This window comes from Tamandua tetradactyla, chromosome 5, assembly GCF_023851605.1.
Source record: "Tamandua tetradactyla isolate mTamTet1 chromosome 5, mTamTet1.pri, whole genome shotgun sequence".
Classification (NCBI taxonomy): Eukaryota; Metazoa; Chordata; class Mammalia; order Pilosa; family Myrmecophagidae; genus Tamandua; species Tamandua tetradactyla.
This window is the reverse complement of record NC_135331.1, coordinates 89377628-89401184: the sequence shown is the minus strand read 5'-3', so window position 1 is coordinate 89401184 and position 23557 is coordinate 89377628. Positions and strand designations below refer to the sequence as shown.

The 23557-nt window shown below is 48.5% G+C and overlaps 2 protein-coding genes and 2 long non-coding RNA genes across 12 annotated transcripts; 2 read left to right on the top strand and 2 right to left on the bottom strand.

Moving 5' to 3' along the window:
- Positions 1-83: 83 nt before the first annotated feature.
- PHF1 (PHD finger protein 1) lies at positions 84-5212 on the bottom strand. 6 transcript variants are annotated; one of them, XM_077161501.1, is made up of 15 exons: positions 5091-5212; positions 4179-4352; positions 4009-4090; positions 3801-3896; positions 3274-3377; positions 3019-3167; positions 2746-2841; positions 2465-2533; positions 2212-2335; positions 2032-2099; positions 1701-1856; positions 1438-1624; positions 1249-1343; positions 889-969; positions 84-722 (listed from the first exon to the last, which is right to left on the bottom strand). In XM_077161501.1, exons 2-15 carry the CDS (start codon positions 4335-4337, stop codon positions 434-436), a joined length of 1755 nt encoding a protein of 584 aa, XP_077017616.1. In that variant the 5' UTR covers positions 4338-4352; positions 5091-5212; the 3' UTR covers positions 84-433. The 6 variants fall into 6 exon arrangements, with proteins under 6 accessions (XP_077017616.1, XP_077017617.1, XP_077017618.1 ...); XM_077161502.1 differs by having other exon boundaries at positions 889-966; XM_077161503.1 differs by having other exon boundaries at positions 1752-1856.
- LOC143684495 (uncharacterized) lies at positions 2366-4853 on the top strand. Its single transcript, XR_013176049.1, has 3 exons — positions 2366-2624; positions 4037-4099; positions 4564-4853. It is a non-coding gene; the product is annotated as an uncharacterized LOC143684495 (long non-coding RNA).
- LOC143684496 (uncharacterized) lies at positions 5014-8322 on the top strand. The gene is made up of 2 exons (XR_013176051.1): positions 5014-5144; positions 6880-8322. It is a non-coding gene; the product is annotated as an uncharacterized LOC143684496 (long non-coding RNA).
- KIFC1 (kinesin family member C1) lies at positions 6441-23088 on the bottom strand. 4 transcript variants are annotated; one of them, XM_077161497.1, is made up of 11 exons: positions 22899-23088; positions 13360-13500; positions 13163-13262; positions 12556-12609; positions 12387-12437; positions 11771-12171; positions 10340-11119; positions 9386-9676; positions 9193-9266; positions 8972-9047; positions 6441-6542 (listed from the first exon to the last, which is right to left on the bottom strand). In XM_077161497.1, the coding sequence occupies exons 1-11, from the start codon at positions 22908-22910 to the stop codon at positions 6498-6500; spliced, it is 2025 nt and encodes a 674-aa protein (XP_077017612.1). In that variant the 5' UTR covers positions 22911-23088; the 3' UTR covers positions 6441-6497. The 4 variants fall into 4 exon arrangements, with proteins under 4 accessions (XP_077017612.1, XP_077017613.1, XP_077017614.1 ...); XM_077161498.1 differs by having other exon boundaries at positions 13360-13497; XM_077161499.1 differs by lacking the exon at positions 22899-23088 and adding an exon at positions 22763-22859 and having other exon boundaries at positions 13360-13497.
- Positions 23089-23557: the final 469 nt, after the last annotated feature.

Genomic DNA, 23557 nt, shown 5'->3' with positions numbered 1-23557 from the left:
ATGTGAATTTGATTGGGGGACATTAGAAATACTTCTAGTCTCTGTGTTCTTTCCCTCTTTCAGAATAATTTAGGGCTGCAAGATGTATTTATTTCTCTTTATTTCAATCATACAGAGTCCAGGATCCCTTATCATCCCCCCTCCACAGTCTCTATCCCAGGGTTAAATAATTTTTAAAAATATTTAAAAAGCTGTAACAAAATAACATCAAAGGAAATGGGAAGAAGGATAGGGTGGGGGTGGGGGCCAGGAATCATGAAGGGGGTAGAGAAGTGAGAGCCTTTTCCCCACCCCCCACCCGGTTCCAGCCTGGGCAGAAGGGAGAACTATACCCCCTACCTTCCCAGGTACATCCCAGCTGCAGGTGAGGTCAGAGGTCAGGGTATGAAAGTGCCGGTGTGTGTGAATGGGGAGGTGGGCATAGGCAGGTTGTTCAGAAGATGCCCCCTCCTCCCCACTCAACCAGGTACTGCACAGAACCATCAGGCCGTACTCTCCGAGCAAGGACCCGGACTGGATCCCCTCGGGAAAGGTAGCCTGCCCCACCTCGGGCTCCTCCCCCGGTCCCAGAAGACAAACTACGGCACAAAGGAGAAGAGGATGCAGAGCGCCTAGGAAGACCTGGGGAGGGAGCTGGAACTGAGGAAGATGAGGCAGTCATCGAGTGGGGGGCACTCCTAGGGGTGTCTTTGGGGAAACCAATGTGAAGTTCCAGGGGTGACCTGAGGAAAGAAGGCAATTGTGAGTCCAGACAGATACAGACAAGGACTGACCAGAAATGGAGACCAAAGGTCAATCAGAGGAATGAAGGAATAGTTCGAGACTGAGAAACTTGAGTGTATAGAGAAGAAGAGAGGGCATCACAAGTAAAGGGGCATAGAATCTCACCTGTCTGGGGGTTCTCTGTCCCCAGAGGTCCCTGCAGTGCTGGCAGAGGGGTGGAAGGAAGCAAACATCCGTATGGGGCTGCTGGAGGTGAGGGAAGGTGGAATGTTAGGACCTGAAGCAAGGGAAGAGGACCCTCTCCCCTTGGGAAAGGCAGAACTCCAACAGTACCCCCAAGGAACCCTATCCCCAGGGTACTGGATATTGGACATTGGTTCTGGAAATATCTCTAGGACAAGACATGGGTTGCTGAGAGTGAAAGGAAAAGCATTCCAGAGAATGGCGTGGGTGAGAAAGTTCTGAGGATCTGAACAATTGGAGGAGAGATTCCAAGGGAACGTTTCTGGGTAGAGGTACACTCACCTGGGCAGACAGCGGGCATCTGTGGGCCGGAAATTGTAGCCGCTGCTGCCCTGGTAACTCTGGTTAGGACTGGGGGGTGGTGGAGACACTGAGGCCTATAAGAAGAGACAAGGACTGAGAGATGGTAGTTGATTCCTTCCTATACCCCACCATTCACCCCTTAGGGTGTGCCTTTCCCCCACCCCGTACCTGCAGTGCCCTCTGCAGACGAGCCCGCTCCCTCTGCTCCTGGGGCTCGGGTTGGTTGTGCACTGCTGAGGGTGGCCCCAGCTCCTCCACTTTCCCCTTCTGCCTCCTTAGGGTCTCTGGCTCCGGCCTCCGGCGCTTCCCCAGGGGACGTACGACCCCTCCCCCAGGGCCCTGCCCTGAAGGGAAGCTGTAAGAGGCCTCCTTATCCCCCCAGCCCCCTCCCGGACACCCCAAAGACCTCCCCATTCTCTGTGTACACATACCCCCAGACTAAATTCCCTGAGAACTTCTCCCATCCCCCCTGGACCAGTGACCTGGTGGGGGCTCCATCTTCAATAGGGGGCTCTACAGGGGGAGGGGTCCGAGCATGGAGACCAAACAAGCATTTCCTCTTCTTAATCTCCCTCCCTGAAATGAAACTGAGTGAGAGAGAAATGATATAGGATCACTGCTGCAGAAAAGGGCCCTTCTTATGCTAATACTCAATCCTTTTCAAAAATGATTCTCTAGGCAGGGTGCAGCCCCTTCCCTCTCAGGCTTCCATATCCATTTATTTCTGAGCTTTCCTCTTGCCTCTCCCTCCCTCTAACTCACCGGTCCTTGTGGCTGTTGAGAGCAGAAAGGAGCTTGGAAGAACGTTCTCCCTTGGGGGTGTCTGAGAGCTGGTGGGGGTGAGGGGGAAGCAAAACGGAATCAGTGGAGCAGAGAACCTTCCCTTTCTTACTTCTATATCTCCTCTTCCACTCCAAGTCCCAAAGCTTCACTGCCCCTTACCTCCCCTAGGAGCAAACTGTCCCAATTCTCAGAGGTGAAGGGGAGGATCTCACGATCGAAATCAAAATATTTCTTCTTACAGCATACACTAAGGTGATAGAGGACAAGATGGGCCACATCCACCCTGGAGAAACATGGGGTTGTAAGGTCAGAGAAACATCACAAAAGCCAGGGAATTCTGGGATGGTAGGTGGGAGCATGTAGGGTAAAAAGACTCCAGGTTTGAGAGAAGCTCATGCCCAGCTCAGCTTACCAGCGAAGCTGTAGCCTCCTGACCTTCTCAGGGCCCCCCCGACACACACAGCATTCAAACTCATAGAACCTGGATGGGGGCAAAAGAGTGAGAATATACTTTATGCTGGAAAAGATAACATCCTATACAGAGAACTCACCAGCAAAGATAGGGCCAACAGGTAAAGTGACAATGTAGTGGTTGGGAAGGGATGGGAGGGGAGGAGGATATGGTGGAGCTGAGAAGTTGGAACAGGAAGCAAGGCAGGCTGTCAGCTCCTGGAGGATCTGTCCTGGTCTCACCTGTCCCCATAGAGGAGGGGCTTGCTCAGACACTGGGTACAGGCCTCATGGAACCACTGCAGGCAGCTCCGGCACTGCAACATTTTCAGGTTCCACCTATGGAGGAATGTGGGACACTGGCCTCCGAATATCTCCCCATAACTGCCCCATACCCTGCCCATCACATACCCCCCCATCCCACTCGGCATTCCCCTCAATCCATTTTCATGCTCTTGATCAGCCCCCCACCCCAAACCCATATCACTCATTCCTTAGCCCTCTACCCTTACTTACTCCCCAGGGCCACCACAGTAACAGTAGCTCTGCTGCCTGTTGCTCAGATGTCCAGCGTCCCAGTCCAGCCCCTTAAGTCCATATGGCAGAGAGAGCTTCATGCTCAGCATGGCCCGGGCATAGGGACCCTTCTTCAGGGCACCCCCCCTCTGCAAATAGAGAACAGGTAGGTGGCCTCAAAGGGGCAGAGAGAGGAGAGGTAGGGGGCTCCCAATGAAAAGCATTTCAGCAGTGGTAATGAGAGGTGCCTTTTACCTTGGTGGCGATGGCGAAGACGCACTGGCGGCAGACCCAGGGAGATGTGCCCTCTCCCTCTCCAGGGGCTGGGGCCCTTGGAACATGACAGTCCTGGTGATAAGCTGAGTAATAATAATGTTGATAGTAAATCAGTTATTGTATTACATACCTATGTGTGCTAGCACTGGGGTAGGAATAGCCTTATCCATCTCATTTAATCCTTGACCATGGTCCTGCTGGGATGGGATGTATTATCTTTATTTTATAGGCAAGGGAGCTAAAACCCCTAGGTGTTAAGAGGGGACTTGACCAAGTTAACATGGCTAGAAGACAGTGTATGTGAACCACACACTGCCTGCAAGGCTCCCCCTCCCCCACCCCCTACCCCCTTTCCATGACTCCTTTTCCCCAGGCTGGAAGAAGGCAAGGTTATGGGGTTGAAGAGACTGGCCAAAGTGGTGGCCTGGGGATCCAGGCCAGACCAGGTGGTATGAAAATAGATGGGGGAAAGGCCAGAGGCAGCCTGGAAGGCCCATGTTTCTTACCATGGCGACACTTCTCACAGCTGACCAGCCCGTTCCCAGGGACCACAGTCTCAGAGCGACAGACACAACAGAGGAGTTCCTCCCCAGGGAGGGCAGCTGTGGGGGAACATGGTGTCAGGGGGCCTGCCCATAAGCCCCCTTTTGCCCCCCGAAGTCAGGTTTCAGTTTTCAGTGGGATATATATATACTCAGGCCGCTAGGGTCTCACCAGGGCTAATGTCCTTCCATAAAACCAGAAACTGGGAATCATCCTCAAACTGGACCAGACAGACCTCCCGAGCACTGTCTACCTAAAATGGGTAAGTTCAGAGGATGAGATGGGAGTCAGGATTAAAGGGAATGGGAAGAAGGTGACAGGTCAGAGGTCAAAGGGCTTACTTTCTTGATGGTCCCCAAGTAAAGCAGCCCATCAGTCCATCTGGCCAGCACATCCTGACCTTCCCAAAGTCGGGGCCTGGGGCCTGAGGTGGGAGCAGGGGAAGCTGGGTCCCAAAGTTGGGGGGGACCAGAGCGGCTCAACCGGGGGGGCTGCGCCATTGCATTCTGGGGGGCCTAGCCAGAAATGAGATAGAGAAGAGAAGGTTATGAAAGCTGAGATATTCAGCAGCTACCCACCCACCCCCATCCTCCATTCTCCAAATCCCTAAGATATTTGGATATGAAACCACTCAGCACCTTTTACTAGCTTCTTGACTCCAGCTTTCCCAACTCTGGTGCCTGACTCCTATCCCTGATAACCCACCCCCACCCCCCAATTCTCTAGTTTTCCAGCTTCCTGAGCTCCCCTGGGATATTATAACCTGGCCTTGAAATGTTAGCTGAAACGATGGTTGCAGAAGCAAAGACTATCACTCAGCTTCTACTGTCACATTCCGTTGCTATGTAGAGGTAAAATTGGGGTGCTCTGTTGCCCAGAGATGTGTTTGGGAGCTTTTCTGGAGATGTTGTCCAGAGTCTCTGAGAAACGGCTGCTTCCCCAGGCCGGCGCGTGTCTCATTCAGAACAATCACCCCAGTGCCAGGTTATGTCAGGTCACCCTCAAATTCGGGGATCCCAGCCTCCCCCCCCCCCCCCAGGTTAAATAACTTCCCTGAGTGCCCTGGGAGGGGGGCGTGTCCCAGTCCCAGTCTTTACTCCCCACGACGAGCGAGTCCGAGCGTGAGGCGACTTGAGCCGACGCAACCGGACCCGATGCCCAGGCAACGAGGGCTCGCCCACCCGCCCTGCGCACCGACCCCAGGCTCTGTGCACCGCCCCCCCCTCCACTGGCGTCTCCCGCCGCCTCCTTACCGGTGACAGCTGGGGGCGCCGGGAGCCGGGCAGGGGCAGCCGTGAGAGACCGAGGCGAGTCCTCCGCGCGGGGAGGGAACGTCCGGCCGTCGTGGGGCGTACAGGCAGAGACCGGGGGGTCCTCAGGCCCAGCCCCTCCGTCCCGGCGGCTCTGGGGCGTATGACGCAGCAGCCAAAGCAGCGGCAGCGGCAGGAGGAGGCGGCAGGGGGGAGGAGGGGAGGGACGGACCGACTGGGGGGGAGGGTGGTGGGAGGGGAGGACTGGGGGGAGGAGGAGCCGGGGGGGGCGGGCACCACCTCACCCCACCTCCCTCACCTTCAACAGGCCTGGAGGCGCAGAGCGCGCGGCGCTCTCTCCGCGGCTGGGGCGGGCGGACAGTCGAACTCGGAGGGAGAGGGAATCCCCACAGCCCCTTCCTCAGACGGGAGACCCGCCCTCGGGGCAGGAGGGAATCCCCCCTCCCGGCAGCCCGCCTTTGGGCTGGGCCCCCGCCCCATGCCACATCCGTTAGCTGCCCCCCACCACGTCAGTGGTCACTCGAAGTCCCGCCCCCCAGTCCCGCCCTCCATTCACCCTTCCCGTTGCCCCGCCACGCCCTCCTCCCACGAGTGCCCCGCCCTCCTCCCGCCGTTGCCCCCGGCCCCGCCCTCTCCGTGGCAAGTTATTTCCTCCCCGCCCACCGTGCTTTCGCGCATGCGTAGCCCCTCCCGCGCGCGGCACCTGGGAGGACTGGGCCAGCCCCTCCTGTACCGGGCGGCGGCCGTTGGTGCTTGGCGCGAGAGTCAGCGCGCTCCCGCTTCCCTTGTACGTAAAGCCTGGCACTTGGAGACCTTATACAAGGACGAGGCTGGCTAGCACCCAGGACGGTGACGTCACCGAGAGCCAGCCAATAGGCGGCGGGCGGGGTAGAATCCTGGCGATTCGAAAGGGAAGGCAGGGAAAGGCGGGAGGAAAGAGCCAGCGGTTTATGGGAGTGCGCGCTGGTCCCCTTTCCTGAGCTCGGGTCCCCATCATTCCACATACGCCAAAGGAACATTCCAGCCAGGGGGTGGGGTGTAAAGGCGAAACAACTAGTGACCGTTAAGACTGGATAGCTTAGTGGGCACATCTTTATGCGGACGCCCAAAGTGAGGAAGGTGTGGGGGAGATGACCAGGGTCCAGAACCGGAAGGGCCAAGGAGGAGATAAAGGGCAGGCTTCAGAACACAGGCTTAGCAGAGCAGACAGATCCACAGCTCCCATCTTTAGAGATATGAAAAATAGCTGCAAATAAGATTTCACTTTTAAAAAAAAAATGTTCTTTATTTAATAGGCCTAGATACAGAGCTTCCCCCCCCCCCCCCAGGCATCCCCAGCCACCCCTCCACCCAAACACACACAAACACACACAGGATCTGGCTCCGTCTTCATTTCCTGTTAGCCTGGGCGGTACCAATAACACACTGGTTCACCTGAGGGCAGGGGGGGGTAAATAGGCAGGATTAAAAAGTTTGCACAGTAACTAAAAGAACAGTTTTCCCAAAATCTGTTTTGATCCCCAATGCTAGAGCTGTTCTTGGGGAATAGTGAAATAGCAACTCTGAAAACAGGCTCAGGCTGGTTATAGTTAGTCCTCCTATACCCATTAGCCCTGGAGGAGGCGAAATGGCAAGAGAAGACTCCCCACAGCAAGATATAAGAGCAGAGGGAGAAACTTAACTTCCATTTCCAACAATATCATGACTTAAAAACCTTGAACCCCACGGAATTCCTAATAAGCTAGATAAAATATTAACAAAATCCATTTAGGAACCAGAATGCCTTGGAAAAGGGATGCTTTCAAATCTGGGGCAGGAAGTGTTCAAGATGAGTTTGGAACACAGACTATTGGGACCCTGTCTAAAGGACACAGGAACCAACTTGAAGGGGCCCCAACTGGCCAAAAATGGCACAAATGTGAACATCAGAAAAAAATAAAGACTGCAAAGGATTGATATACATCAAATATATAAATATCTACAAAATGATACCTCTAGATAAGAACTCACTGGTCACCTCTGGAATTTGCAAGGGTATCACTTCCATTATACTGAAAACTGATAATCTGTTACCTACCCTGCCTATATGGACTCAATCTTGGAGTAACTAAATGAAGGAAAATCATTTAGGAGAATCATAACTAGGGAATGCCAAATAACTGATAAAATTAGAAGAGCCTCCATTTAAAAATTCCCTAATGAAATACTGAATCTAGGCATGATCATCATTGTCTGATAAAATTAAGTGAAAAATGAGTTATGAAATGGATGGATCAGACTAACAACACCCAAATCCAATAATCAAATTTTTTGTCACTGAAAGTGGAACAGCTAAATTGTATCCTTCTGATACAATGCAATGTGTATTGTACCATCTACTGACTTTTCTTACCAAGAAATGGGAACCTGACTCAAATCTAATCAAGCTACAAGATAAACTGTATGAGGGATAAAGGAAGCAATCAATCAAAATCTAGAATACAATATGTTCCATAGGACAAATGACCCTATTTCTTCAACAAAGAAATGGCATAAAAGGAAGGGTGTTATATACTAGAAGAAACTTAAGAGACATTTCAACCAAATGGAACAGGTGGCCCTTGCTTGGATCCCATGTATCCTAATGTGAATAAACCTAATGAATAAAGGATATTTCTGAAACAACAGTGAAATTTAACATGAACTGGGTATTAGAGGACATTAAAGAGTTCATGTTGTTGGATGTTAACATTTAACTTTAATAAAAAGTTCAAAACAAGAACACCCTTTCAGTTGAACTTGTTAAAATACAGAATCAAAGCAGACCATGGCAGTGTGCAGGTGCTGAGGCCACTGGCTGCTCCACAGCAGCAAACCACCCCCTATGGTAGCACTGGGGAAAGCCCAAACACAGCAGAATGGCAGGCCTAATCAGAGACCTCAAATAAAGCCAGAACCCATCACAGGGCTATCCCCCCTGAAAAAAAAGGTTAAGCCAGAGAAAAACATTACTCCCCAGAGGCAGATAGTACAACTTTCTGACTTGGCTTAACTCAGGTGGAAGGTACACAAGTTTCCTCGAGCATCTGCGGCCAATGGCTGACCCTCATGGGTTCTGAAGCCTGAATTCACACTATTTCGAAGGATCTGGAAACTCCCTAAGTCTCCTTTGATCCAAAAGTCCCGTTTCTATGAATCTACCCTATAGACATAATTAAACAAATAGAAAATGACATATGGACAGTTAGTAAATGTCGCCTTGTCTGTAAGAGAAAAAGAGTGGATACAATCCCAGTTGTCCAGCAGAGGGAACTGGTGGATAAACGTTGGTGCATCCGCACAGTGGAGTGCTAGGCAGCCCTAAAAAGAATGGAAGAAAGGGATGATCTCTCTATGCTGCTGGAGAGTAGTCTTGGGGTTACATTATTAAACAAAACCCACAAGGTATAGAACCATATAGAGATGGGAGAGAGATTTTATATAAGGAAGGGGGTTAAGGAACATAGCTTAAATTTACAAATATATATATATATATATATCTATATATTGGAAGGATAAATAAGAAAATGACAAATGATAAAAATGATGACTTATACTAAATAAGCGGGAGAATGCGGTGGAAGCAAGACGTGATTATGCTATGTACAGCTTTCTATATAGTTTAAACCTTTTAATCACCTATTAAAAAAACTTTTAAAAAGGCCTAAAACCAATAGTTAAAAATAGATCCAGTTGGGTAGTACTGGAGATGCCAGACTGAAGCAAATGTAAATCCCTGCAAGATGAAAGTGCCCCCTGGCCCCACAGAACAGAAGGGCTAGGGATGAAGCAGCCTACAATTATCCAGGGGTCCTGACAGCCCCTGGGCTTAATGGTAATCGCACCTTGGAGGCAAAGCGCAGAGAGTTGAGGGTTTCAGAGATGTTCTCTTCTAGCGGGGAAATGTTCACGAACATGAGCCTGTAGAAAGAAGAAAGGGAGCCAAACTTCAGCATCAGCAGCTGGGTGGAACCTTGACCAGGTCCCCATTGTTTCTCTTTTCCCCACCCTGACCCAACGCATCCCAGTTCCTATCCCATCCCCTTCCATCGTCCCTTTCACTCACATCTTAGCGCTGCCGCCCAGAGAGTTCTGCAGCAGATAGGTGAGCTTGCTGTTTCGGTAGGGCACGTGGGACTCCTAGATGATTGAAAGGGGGCAGGTGGTTAGAATAGGGGAAGGTTCAGCATGGCCAGGCCCACCCAGCCTTCCTCTAAGTCCCAACTCCCCTTGCCCCACCCGAGGCCCACCACTCCCACCTTGTTGCTTAGGGCCATGATGACCAGCCCCAGCGTGGACAGGCTGCTGTTAATGGCCTGTGTTTCCCTAAGTCGTTCCCGCTCCCCTGGGCCAAGGGCTAAGCCGGGGTCTAGCCGCTCACTCCCAGCCAGGTCCACCAGGCTGAGGGGGGCCCCACACTGCAGGCCCCGGCCAGTGTGCTCCCCAGAGATCTGCAGCTGGAACACACTGTGGCTGCGTGATGACCGCTCATTCTGAGCTGTGCGGGCCACAGCCCGGTTCTGGTGGGCCAGATGGAGCAGGGCCTCTACCTAGGGAGGGTAGCAGCAAGGGGAAAAGGCAATATCAGGAATGGCAGTGAATGAGGGTCAGCCCCTGCCCTCTGAGGTTTTGCTTTCTAGTGCATGAAGAGACAAAATAAGTAACCAAAATGCAGAGTATGTTCTGAGAGTGCTAAGGAATAAAATAAAACAGAGCAGAGGGAGTGTGTGAAGATGGGGCGGAGCTGCAATTTTAGAAAAACCAAGAACAGCTGTGCTGTCTTACAAGCTCTTAAGGCAGTGAGGGAGCAAGCCATTCCAGGAGAGATGCATCCAGGCAAAGAAAACAGCCAGTGCAAAGGCCCTGAGAAGGGAGTGTGACTAGCAGGTTGAGGAACAGCCAGGAGGACAGCATGGCTACAGTGCACTGAGTAAGGAAAATAGTAAGCAATGAGACCTGAGATGCAAAAGGCAAAGGCCAGTACAACTGCGACCCTCCGCAGTTCAGCAGATGCATCACTCTCTCTACTCCCTGGTTCCATTAAGACAGATCCACCTTGCAGCCCACCACCCAACAACGAACGTGGCAACCTGTTGATCAAAGCTCACCCTTCATCCTTAAACATTCTCCTGCTCCCTTTTTCACCCACCACCACCTGGGTCACTCTGCCCACTCCTCTCCATTTCTCAGTCCCAGTGCCCTTGGGTCCTTACCTCTTTCTCACAGGAGACAGGGACATATCGGGCATTGGTGACAGTAAGCTCCTCACTCCCTGGCCCTGCCCGGCGAATCTCACAATCACCCACATGGCCCTTCCGGGTCCCTGTAGCCAGGAGGTCTCGGACAGTCTCATTGTAGATCTCTACATAGCTTGCCACAAATCTATAGGTCCAGCCCTGGCCTCCTAGCTCCTGGGCCACAGAGAAGAGATGCCGCATGGCCCGGGGGATCAGCCCTTCCACCTGGGGGTCTCTGCCAGGCCCACCCTCCATTGTGAAGGTCTTGCCACTGCCAGTCTGGCCATAGGCAAAGATGCATACTGGATAGCCATCCAGGGCTGACTGGACAAGCATGGCAATCTCTTCAAACACCTCATCCTGGCCACTCCCTGGCGGGAATACCCGGTCAAAAGAGAAGTCATGACGAGTGGTGGGGGCTGGTGCCCCACTCAGGGTCCCACGCCGCTCGTCAGAACGGGAGAGGCTGAGGCGAGTTGGAGGATCAGAGGGTCCGTTAGGGCCAGACGGAAACAGGAGGAGGCCAGGGGGTGGAATGGGCTCCCCTGGAAGGACAGGGCGGACCCGGCAGAATACACGGATGTTGCCCTTGAGTTCCTGCAGCTGGTTGTGTAGTCGTCGGCGCTCCATCTCCAGCCCATGGAGACGTTCTCCACGCTCAGCCAGTAAGACTGCCTGGGCTGCAGCTTCCTGGCGCAGAGATGCCACCTCTGCTCGGCTGCTGGACAGAGCCGTTTCTGATGCCTGCAGTCTCCTCTGCCCAGAACAGAACAGATGGAAAGGGTGAGATACAACAAAGAATAAGTCATGGGGCTAAGTCAGGGTGGAGGATAGAGAGAAGAGGTGGGGTCTCTGCCTCCAAGGCACTCCCAATTTGGTGAGGAGAGATAAGAAAACAGAGAATCATGGTACTAGGACACAAAGCTAAGGGGATACCCAGATGGGCCACAAGCCACAAGGAAGATAATGTTTAAGTCAAGACCCAAAAGTATAGGAGTGAACAAAGGAAAGGATGGAGTAAATAAAGAACATTCCAGGAGAAGGAAGTGTGCATACAAAGTGGCCAGAAATGAGAGTTCAGTCATTTGAGGGACTGCAAGTAATTAAATTTACATGGTGCTCACTAAGAAGGGGACAGATGGGCATGGGGCAAAGTATCATGGGGATTTTTTATCAGAATGGGAGTTAAGAAAGGGAGACGGAGGATTGGGGGAGACATGGATCTAGGTGGAAGCTCTGAAAACTGAGTCAAGAATAAGGAGAAGTGGAGCAGAAAGCAAGAGACGGAGTGGGCAGGAGAGGAGGTGGAGGACAGAGGTGTACCGCTGAATACAGGTGGTCAGGGAATCAGAGCGCAACCTCTGCCAGGAAAGGAGGGTTGGCATTTGATGAGAATCCAGCCCTTACCTCCTGCTCTTCCAGTCGGGCAGCCAGTCCCTGCCGCTCCTCCTGCAATTCCAACTGTTCTTTCTGGAGCTCTTGCACTAAGCCCTCCTGTGTACCCAGCCGCTCTTCCAGTTCCAGGACCCGGGCGCTCAGGTTCGCCAGTTCCTGTTGTCCTTGCTCTGCCTGGGCCCGCACAGTGATCAACTCCCCTTCTAGTGTTCTACGCTCTGCCCCCAGGGCCTTGGCCTGCTGCTGGGCCTCTGTGAGCTGGTCCCGTAGTTGTTGGTTCTCTTGGTCCAATGTTTGAGTCTTCTCCCTGCAGCGTTTCAGCTCTGCGTTTAGGTCACATAACTGACCCTTTAAGTCCCAGGCCGGACGTTTGCTGGGTTTCTTCCCCCTCACCATGGGAAGAGTGGCTGATGCTAAGATGGGCATGGAAAAGGCAAAGATCAGTGGGGTCTCTACAACCTATCCCTCCTCCTTTCTAGCCCTCTAAGGCCTCCACACCTGATGCTACATCTATCTTCTTCCACCCAGATGGGAAAGAGATCAAATGGATTTTTCTGGGTACCCACCACTTCCTCTTCTCTACCCCAGTGGCCCAGCCTCTCACCCAATGGTTATGTTTGTCACCTACTGCTAGGCTTCTGGACAGGAACAGCAGGGACTGGCTTCTGGTTCTTCGACACTAGGGAATTAGAGAGTTGACATGATGAATTCTAGGACCAGTGCCCTTTCACTTCCATGATTCTCCCATCACACATAACTCAAATCCGTCCTGAGCCCCAGCCTTTAAGCACTATTACCTGTAGCAGTGGCTGTGGAATACCGGGGTCCTGTTCTCCTGGGAACTTTCTGGGCTGTTAGGAGATGGGAGAGAGGAAAAAGTAGCATGATCATTCTCAAGAAAGCATGTACATGGGGCAGGCTGGCGGCAAGGGTATGTTTTTCCTGAGGATCAGAAATAAGATAACTTCCCTCTTCCCCTAAGTCTGGCCAACTTCTAATGATAACCCTCTGGACCTAGGACCAGAAATTAGTCAACATGCCAGGAAACAATCTGGACATAAGTGCAAAAACAACAACAACAACAACAACAAAACAGGAGGCAGAGTTGTGTGTACAGCATGCTAACATTTGAGTAAAATAAAAATGCGGGAGAGTACGCCCACATCTGCTGGACTACACACAGAATATCCCTAGAAGGACACAGTCGCCTCTGGGGAGAAGAACAGAGTGTTTGGGGACAGGGGTATGAGGGAGAATTTTCACTGGATAACAACCTATGTCTTTTGAATGTTGTACCTGGTGAAATTCATTACCCATTTCAAATAAACTAAAACTGAAAGAAAAGAAAAGAAAAAGCAAGTTGGAGAGAACTAAACTCCTGTGCCCTTGGCCCTTAGTGCCCACCTGCAGCCTGGCCTTGTGCCTGTGGCACTGTGGTGAGGGGTGGTGCTCTGGGGCGGGTTGTGGCAATTTTGGTCGTTGTGCCCAGGCCTCGTATCCGTTTCTGGGGGAAAGACAAGGATAGGGTCCATAGTCACCTTCTCAGATACACACACACTTTCTCTCACATACATAAGCACAGCCCTCCAAACCCAGCTCACCTTCTCAGGCTCCAAGGCATCCTCCATCTGGTCAGGCCCCCTCTTGAGCCTGCTTCCTGGGAGAGGAAGCCGAGAAGTAGCCTTGACCAAGGGTATCTTCAATTCTATGTTCCCTTTCACTTCCAACAGTGGGGACCTCTGCTGGGAAAAGGGAGATCTTTAAGACAACACACTGGAGCCTAAATATCCCAAGAATTCCCCTTCTTGGTTCCCCAGTCTCAATTCTCAATATCACCACCACCAAACATTTATCAAGCACCTCTTGTGTCAAAAGCTAGGACTCAGATTATGAACCAGCCAGAAAGCATAGGTCGAAATGGGACATTAGTAAAAGGGGGAGCAATCTCAAAGGGAAAACTGAATGAACTTAGACTTCAGCTAACTTAAAGGATAGTACTTAAGCAGAGGGAAATGGGCACTCCTAGACAGCAAAAACTAAAAACATGCACATTGTATAGCTGAGAACCAACTGTACCCATTTAACTAGAGCTGAGAGTCAGAAATGAGGGAAACAGTGAAAGACAGAGCTATACTGGTTAGGAGAAGCAGCTAACATTTATTGAGTACTGTTTTAAGTGCTTTCTTTACTTTTATCAAAATACTTAACCTGCACAGCAGCCCACTAAGGAGATGCTATTATCAGTCCCATTTTACAGATGAGGGAATGAAGGCAAAGAAAGGTAAAATACCTTGTCTACTAAGGTCATCAACTAGTAAAAGGTAGAGAAAGGTTAGAATCTAGACATTTCAGTTCCAGAGGCCATGTCTAGACCATACTGCCCTGCAGGGCTTTGATGCCAGGCTGAGGAGTTTGGGCTTTCTCCCCCTGCATGCTGGGGAAAGTCAACTAAAGTTTCTGACCAGGTATGTGAGAAATATACAAGAATCTTTTATAAAAAACAATTTTGAGTTGTAAGTAGACTGACTTGCATGGGGAGAGCTGCAAGTGGCATGACAAGACTGAAGACCACCAAGTATAGGTAGTTGGAGCAGTAGGAAAAGAAAGAGACAGATCCTCTCCTTTAAGCAGCTCAATTCAGCGACTGGGGATTATGTCCACCCCATGGTTGCTCCTATCGAGGGTGAACAACCATCCTGGATTTCCCAGGACTGAGGGGTTTCTCAGGACACGGGACTTTAAGTGCTAGAGCCAGATGGCCTAGGAAAACTAGATGATGGGTCACCCTAGTCCTATCCCCTCAGCAGGAAAGTACCATGTATAGATAGACTTCTGATTTTCACTATAGGGAGTTACTACATAAAATTGTGAGGAATTATATAAAGAAATATTGTACTTCATTAGCACAATATTTACTGAGTGCCTGTTATTGAAAGGGAATGGCCTGGGTTCTGGAGTAACACTGAGGAAAGACGTGGTCCCTGCCCTCAAAATGCTCATAGGACAATGGGTAAGAGAAGCATTTAAAGCAATGACTAAAACTCCACGGAGTGCTATCATAAAAGGAACTCAAATATGCACATCCAAGAAGCCCAGAGAACACCAAACAGATAAACAAGAAGAAAAATACATCCCTTCATATATTGATCACACTATCCAATGCAACAGACAGGGAAAGAGTTCTGAAAGCTTCAAGAGAAGAGCAATGTGTTATGTACAAGGGAATTCCAATTAGGTTGAATGCCAATTTCCCATCAAAACCATGGAAGAAAGAAGGGACTTGCTTAAATACCTAAAGTGCTGAAAGAAAACACCTGCCAGCCAAGAATTTTTTACCTAGCAAGACTTTATTTCAAAATGAGAGACAGATTAAGACGTTCCCAGACAAATAAAAGCTAAGAGAGTTCATCACCAAAAAAAAAAAAAAAAAGGAACTCAAAGGACGGGGTGGGCATCCAGTTCAGATGGGGACTGTGTTGGAGAACATGTCTAAAAGGTATTCTTAGGCTGATTTTTTTTTTTTTTTTGCCAATTGATTTTTTAATTGACATATCTTCACACACATACATGGTATACAATCAATGGCTCACAATATCATCACATAGTTGTGTATTCATCACCATGATTATTTTTAGAACATTTGCATCACTCCAGAAAAATAAATAAAAAGGAAAAACTCATACATCCCATATCCCTCACCCCTCCCTCATTGACCACTAGTATTTCCATCTACCCAATTTTACTCCTTATCCCCACTATTATTTATTTTTTATCTTTTTTTTCACTCATCTGTCTATACCCTAGATAAAAGGAGCATCAGACACAAAGTTTTCATAACCACACAGTCACACTGTGAAAGTTATATGTTGATACAATCATCCTCAAGAATCAAGGCTACTGGTACACAGCGCAACAGTTTCAGTTATTCCCTCCAGCCACTCTAATACACCATAAACTAGAGACGGGATATATATATAATGCATAAGAATAACCTCCAGGATAACTTCTCAACTCTGTTTGAAATCTCTCAGCCACTGAACCTATTTTATCTCATTTCTTTCTTCCCCCTTTTGGTCAAGAAGGCTTTCTCAATCCCATGATGCCAGCTCCCGTCTCATCCCGGGATTTCTGTCCCACGTTGCCAGGGAGATTTATACCCCTGGGAGTCATGTCCCATGTAGGGGGGGATGACAGTGAGTTCACCTTCTGAGTAGGCTTAGAGAGAGAGGCCATAATTAAACAGTAAAAGAGGTTCTCTAGGGGTGGCATAGTTTTAAGTAGGCTTAGTTAGGCTGATTCTCAAGGATGAAAAAGAGTTGGCTTGATGGGTTTGGGGCCAAGGAGGAACAACCCAGACAGAAAGGAGGGAGAGTGCACACAAGGAACAACAAATTGTTCTATTCAACAGAACACAGGCAATGTACACAGAGTGTGGAGAGATGAGAACAGAGGCATAAGGGAAAAAGAATGTTGTGGCTAGTATGCCATAATAAGGAGTCTGGGGTTTACTGAAGCCAGTGATTTTTAATCAGGAGAATGACATTGGATTGGTATTTAAAAAAAGTGAACTGTGAGCAATGTGAAGAATGAATGGAGATAAACCAGAATAAAAAAGCAGTCCCATTCCTGATCCCATTCCGGGCTACCATCAGGATTGGGGGAGCTGTAATTCCTGGAGCTGCAGGAATAGCCCAGGCAGAGTGGGACCACTAAAATCTTTCTCCTGAACTATCCACTAGCACTGAATGAACAGTCTCCACCTAAACCCTTTTCCAATCCCAAGTAAATTCATTAGAGGTGGCGTCCTCCAAAATGTATGAGCTCCAGATGCCCTTACAGCAGCCCATGAAGGAACACGTGCATTCCTGGGAGAGGACTGTTGTTTTTACGTTAATCAGAACTCAAAAGATAAGACAAGATATTAATTCCCTTAAAGATCAGGCCACTTCCTCTCTCTCTCCAGCCAACAAGCAAACTCACTGCCCTCCCCGTCTACGTGGGGCATGATTTCCAGGGGTGTGGACCTTCCTGGCAACGTGGGACAGAAATCCTGGAATGAGCTGAGACTCAGCATCATGAGATTGAGAAAACCTTCTCGACCAAAAGGGGGAAGAGCAAAATGAGACAAATTAAAGTGTCGATGGCTGGGGGATTCCGAACAGAGTGGAGAGGTATCCTGGAGGTTATTCTTATGCATTAAATAGATACCACCCCGTTAGTCAAGACGTAATGGAGAGGCTGGAGGGAACTGCTTGAAAATGAAGAGCTGTGTTCCAGTGGTCATGTTTCTTGAACATGATTGTATAATGATTTAGCTTTCACAATGTGACTGTGTGATTTTGAAAACCTTGTGTCTAATGCTCCTTTTATCTACCTTATCACAGATGAGTAAAACATACAGAATAAAGATAAATAATGGGGGAAACAAATGTTAAAATAAATTTAGATTGAAATGCTGGTGATCAAAGAAAGCGAGGGGTGAGGGGTATGGTATGTATGAATTTTTTTCTGTTGTCTTTTTGTTCCTTTTTCTGAATTAATGCAAAAGTTCTAAGAAATGATCATGATGATGAATATGCAACTATGTAATGATATTGTGAATTACTGATTATATATGTAGAACAGAATGATCATAAGGTAAGAATGTTTGCGTTTGTTATATATATTTTTTTAATTTCAAAATTAATTAAAAAAGGAAAAAAAAAAAGATCAGGCCACTTGATTGTCCACTGAGTCCCAAGATGTCCCATTTGATTTATTTGAGTTTCAGCCACCGGAGATAAGTTCTATGCTTCGCTCCACCCTTTTCTGTTTAATGGCACTAACCACCCTAGTTCTTCTCGGCTTTGTGGGTTTTCTCTCTCTCTCTCTCTTAGAATGCTGCACCTTGACAGTAACAGCATGAGTCTTGGTACAGTTCAGATGCCCTTTTAAGATATCGACAGACAACCAAGAAAGACAAGAAAGATGCAAAAAACCCCATACTCTTCCAGAATAATCATTTGATATGACAGCCCAGAGAATTCTATTCCCATTAAAAGCAAGGACAGTACCCCCTCTGTCAGCAAGAAGTTACAGAAGACTGACGTCTCCCTTTCAGCACCCCTTAAGATTAAGGAACAGATTTGCCAGTTTGTAAGTATTATGTATCCCAGAGAAGCCACATTTTAATCCTGACCCAATCTTGTGGGAGCAGCTGTTTCTTTTAATTCTAATTCAGTATTGTAGGGGGAGAAATTTTGATTAGATTATCTCCACAGAGCTCTGACTCCCAATTGTGGGTATGATTTTTTTATTAGATGGAGATGTGGCTCTACCCATTCCAAGTAGGTATTGATAAGTTTACCAGGATTCTTTAAAAGTGGAAAACGTTTTGGAAAGAGTTAGAAATGATAGAACTCAGAGCTCACAGAAACTTCAGAGCAGAGCTGACATAGATGTGGACACCTGGATAACAGGGACATAGATGTCTGGAGATGCTTTGAGCCCAGCAGATATTGCCATGAGATGAAAGCCAGCCCCAGAGAAGCTAAGTAAGAACCCCCACAGGAACAGAGGCTGAAAGCAGTGGAGCCCCAGGAGCAAGGGACCAGCCGATGCCAGCCACATGACTTCCCAGCTGACAGAGGTGTTCTAGACCCATTGGCCTTTCTTGAATTAAGGTGTCTTTCCTTGGATGCCTTGGTTTAGACATTTTCATGGCCTTAGAACATAAACTTGTAACTTATTAAATTCCCTTTTATAAAAGTCGTTTCAGTTCTGGTATTATCACATTCCAACAGCTACAAACTAACACAACTGACCTCCTTCCTTCAGCACCCATTAAATTTAAGGGACAGAATTCTTTGAGAGGGGAACGAGGCAGGTTAGATAGGGGAGGAGGGTGTTGGAAGTGACTCCTAACAAACAGTTCCTTTTGGTGCTGTGCACACACCTACCTAGGCCCCACACACACCTACGTAGGCCCTGCACACCCAGCCCTTACTCCAGTCGGCACCTGCAAGGGACCAATGAAAAGTGCAGCTCTTCAATCTCATATTAGCATAGCCAGAAGGTGGAAGGGCCCCTCCAAGTCCTTATAAAGCAAGAATCCTAACCTCAGAGGGCTTCTCCTCCTTTGGAGAATGCCCAAGCTTATCTTCCTTAAAAGAATAAATGGAGATAGAAGAAGAGGGGTGTCACAGACAGGCTGCATCATTCATTCAACAGAGACTTATTGAACACCTGTTCTGCGTCAGACATTGCTCTAGGCAATGGGGATAAAGTAAGGAACATGACAAAATTATTGCCTTCCCAGAGCTTACTTTGCAGGGTGGCCTTTACCAACTGGGATACTGCAAGGAATTAAACCCTACAAAAACCGATACATTTTCTCAATTCTCCCAAGGATGCACACAGTTCCTACCATTCCAGGGGCATAAGAGAAGTTAATTCATTAGATACAAATGATGCCTTAGGGCACTAGAGCTTAATTCTCATGGAACATAGTTGAGAGGGACTGTTCTAGGAACTTGGGGGCTAAGCAGAAATCCCTCTTAGAGAACTTAAAGAAATGAGTTTGGATGAAGGGGAAGGAATGAGTTTCATAAAACCAAGAACTGACCTAACTGGCAGCTGGCTTGGGTAGTGGGGATGGGACAGTCCCGGCTGACTCCAGGGTGCCTGTCAGGTGTCACCCATTAAGTGAGATCACTAGAGGAGGGGCTGGTTTGATTTAAACTTTTTATTTTAAGATCATTATAGATTCAATGCAGTTGTAAGAAATATTTGGAGGGGTCCTGTGCATCTGAAGGGCTGGTTTTTACGAGATGGTAAGTTCAGTTTCGGGAAGATAAATGAGCTACCCGTGATACAATTAGATATATTCAAGGATGTTTACAACTTTATTACAGAGAAAACTTTGGAACAACCTGATACTCTCTACTAGTTCACTCTAGTTTTTAAAAAGTTTTCAGTTTATTTGCTATTTGTTTACTGCATGTCCCTCCATTAGGGAATGCCATAAGAACATATCTGTTTTATTCACAACTACATAACAAGAGAGAGCCTAGTATAATGTCTGCTCCATAGTAGGACTCAATACAGATTTTTGAAGGAATGAAATTAAATGTCCCTTAGCGGGTGTCTACAATAATAAATTGTGATGCATCCAAACCACTGGCTTCTATACAAAAGGGAGGGAAAAGGAGGTAGCATTTTTCCCTGTCACTTGTAGAAATATGCACTAAGGATACTTATTTTAATCTACTTGAATCAAACATAATATGAAAAACAAATTTTTCTTCCAGTACTCCAAGGTCAAACACTAAATTTTTTTTATAACCTGAATCCTTCCTCTTTCTTCATTACCTTTGGATCTTCTAAAGATATACATCTTCTGAATTTATGTGGGTCCGGAAGATGTGCTCAGAGGCTTGTTAATCTAGGACAACTCCAAAGAGTACAATGTTTACTTTTTTCCCATCTATAAAGCTAGACACAGTGGCTTCCATTTCTCCACAATGAGAAATATAAGCATCTCACCCACTATGAAAACAGATACTAATTCAACCCCTGCCATGTCCACTTCACCAAAGGTAACCCCTTCACTTGTGCATCAGATCCCATCCTCCTCCTTGCTCAGGAACATGGCTCAGGCAAGCTTCCTTCTTCTCCTCTCCACCAAAAGCTTTTCACTCCACTGGATCATTTCTACCAGTATACAGCACATGCGACCATTTCCTCCAACCTAAAAACTCTCTTGACTATGCTTTCCCTAACTACTACACTATGCTTTCCCTAACAACTACTACACTATTTCTTTGTCGCTCTTTGCAGCAAAAACTCCCCCAAAGTGCTGTCTATGTCGTGTTCACTGTCTCCAGTTTCTCTCCTAAGCCCATTCCAATCAGGCTTTTCACCTCCTTTCCACCACAACTGCTCTCCTCGAGATCACCAGTGCCTCATGCTGCTAAGTCAATTCTTCTTCTTTATGTTTCTTGACCCATCAACAGCATTTCATACAACTGACCACTCTCTCCTCCTTAATACACTTTCTTCATTTAGCTTTTGGCATACCACCATCTCTTGGTTTTCCCACCTCACTGGAAGGTCTTCCTGATCTCCCCATATTTTAACAGCAGTTTTATTTTACCGTAATCATCCACACCCATGACTTCACATGCCATCAATAAGCTGACAACTCACAAATGCATATCTATAGCCCAGACCACGCCCCTGAGCTAATATATTGAACTGTTTCCTTAACATCTCTACTTGGAAGTATAATAAAAAGTTCAGACTGACTTCATGTGCAATCGCCTCTTCAAACTTGCTCCTCTTACAGTTTTCTCCATCTCAGCGTATAGTAACTCCATCATGCAGTTGCTCAAGCCAAAAAAGAGTCCTCACTTTCTCTTACACACATCTCATCTGGCATCAAAGCATGACCTTCAAAACATTTCAACAATCTGACTACTTCTTACAACTTTCACCCTGATCCAAGTCACCATCATCTCTTCTTACCTTTATTATTGAACTTCAGTGATTCTCAACCAGGGGCAATTTTGTTCACCTCCTCCCTCCTGCCCCCATGGGACATCTGACAATGTCTGGAGACATTTTTGAATATCTTGACTGCATAGAGTGAAAAAGTGCTACTGGCATCCAGTGAGTAGAGGCCAGGGGTGCTACTAAATACCCTATCATGGACAAGACAGTGCCCCACAACAAAATGTCAGTAACACCAAGGCTGAGAAACCCTGCTGCACTTAACAGTTCTCCTTGTTTCTATCCTTGCCTTAAAATGTAAAACAGATTACATCTCTACTTGCTTGCTTAAAACTACCCAGTGAACTCCCCTTCTCATTTAGAGTCTTTACAATGGGACAAGAAGGAAGTGGAGTTCAACAACCCCACTCCCCATTATCTGATTTCCTTTCCCACAACTTTCCCCTTTGCTCACTCCATTCCAGCCACACTGGATCCACTTGCCTAGCTCCCTCACCTCCTTCAAGTCTTTACCAAGACCATCCTATTTAATAGACCATCTTGTACTAAAGTATTACTTTGATGACAGAGTATTACTAAAGTGGAGTACTCCATCAGTTGGCCTCCTCTTCCTCTACTCCTTCTTTACCCTTGAACTTTTTCCTTTTATCCATATCGCCTACTAATAGTTATAAAATTTAGTTATTGGGTTTATTGTCTGTCTCTCTGTAGAATGCCAGCTCCATGATGGCAGAGACTTCTGTCTGACTTGTTCACTGCTGCATCCTGACTATCTAGAACTGTGCCTGGCCTATAGTAGGTGCTCCATAAATATTTGACAAATAAATCTGAGAAGGCTACTACCATTTTTCAGATCACTGCCCTTTGCACTTTGGATGCCAGTATACAAAGAATATCTCTCTAGGTTGAAATTTCATACTGGATAAATCTGAATGTAAAATACTAATGAACAAAGGATGAAGGCTTGAGTACTTTTCTGGCACCAGAAATAAATGCATGCTTGCTGACTACTGGAGAGGGGAGGCTGCAGACAGTTGTACAGTGGCATCAGGGTACCAGCAAGAGAAGCAACTAAGTCAACCAATCCTTCTGGACAGGAATCTGCAAAACTTGGGGTAAGAGAGAGAATGCGGAGTCCTTTAGCCCAGATTATCCCACATCTTCTCTCCCCTTCCTACACCCTGAAGAAGCAGCAGTGAGAAGGGCGATCAAAGGGAAGTAAGCAAGGATTTGGCCTCAGACTTCATATCCCTAGAGGGCGACCATCTCAGAACCCTCCCTCTTAATGTCAATCAGTGCACCCAGGGGAAGGAACGGAGAGGCAGTAACGTTCAGCCAAGACCGAAAATTCAAAATGGGAAATCCTGGAAACATGAAAGTGAGGAAGAGCATGGAAACTCTCGAGAACTACGGCTGGGGGAGGTCAAACAGAAGATCCCTCCAACCTCCTGGGGCTACTCCCTGTCATCTCCACCTCCTCTCCGCCCCCTTCCACTGCCTCGAGGGCGCACAGACCTCTGTCCTCCAGACAGGTACAAGCGAGGCCAGCCGGGAGCCTAGGGCATCGCGGACGCCCTTCGGTCATCCTCGCCGGTGGGAGGTCGCGCGATCCCGGCTCGGTGGCCGGAGACCAGTACTGGCCCCTACTCACCCGCTGCTCCATGTCTAGCTCCGTCCCACACACGCCACGGGAGCGCAATGGAAGAGGACAGGGTGCCGGACCTCCCGGAATCCAGGTTCCCTGGGTCTCTCGAGACGCAGACCACGCACGCTACGGGCTCGGGCGGCTACGAGTTCCGCGCCACACCGGCCACTTTTGAATTCAAACGGCCACCACCCATTCTTACTTTGCTCGGCGCGCAGGAGCCAATCGTCGCCGTCGCCACAGTCGAGGGCCAATCGCAGCGCGCTCCGCCTGCCGAGGCCACAGCCTTCTCCTTCCTGTTTGGCTCGTGCCCCGGCCGTAGGCATATCAGTCCACTTCCGGATCTACACTTCTCTAGTCCCGCTCCCCCGCCACCTCTGATCGCGCTGGATTTCCGCTCGCCTTCCTGCTGCAGCTGGCTGGCTACGTCAGGAAACGCAGGGCAGACGCCGCTCGAACATAACTGGCCTGTTGGGGGGCGGAGAGAGGAGGAGCGTGAAGACCGGAGGAAAGGAATCGCGCTTGCGCGAAAGAAGACTCGTGCGGGGCTAGCGCCCCCTAGCGATAAGCAGTAGGGTTGCACTCGGGAACCCAGTCTAGATCCGGGTCACTGGGGCTCGCGCGGCCTCCCCGGGTGGGGTTGAACTGGTCCCGGAAATAGAGGC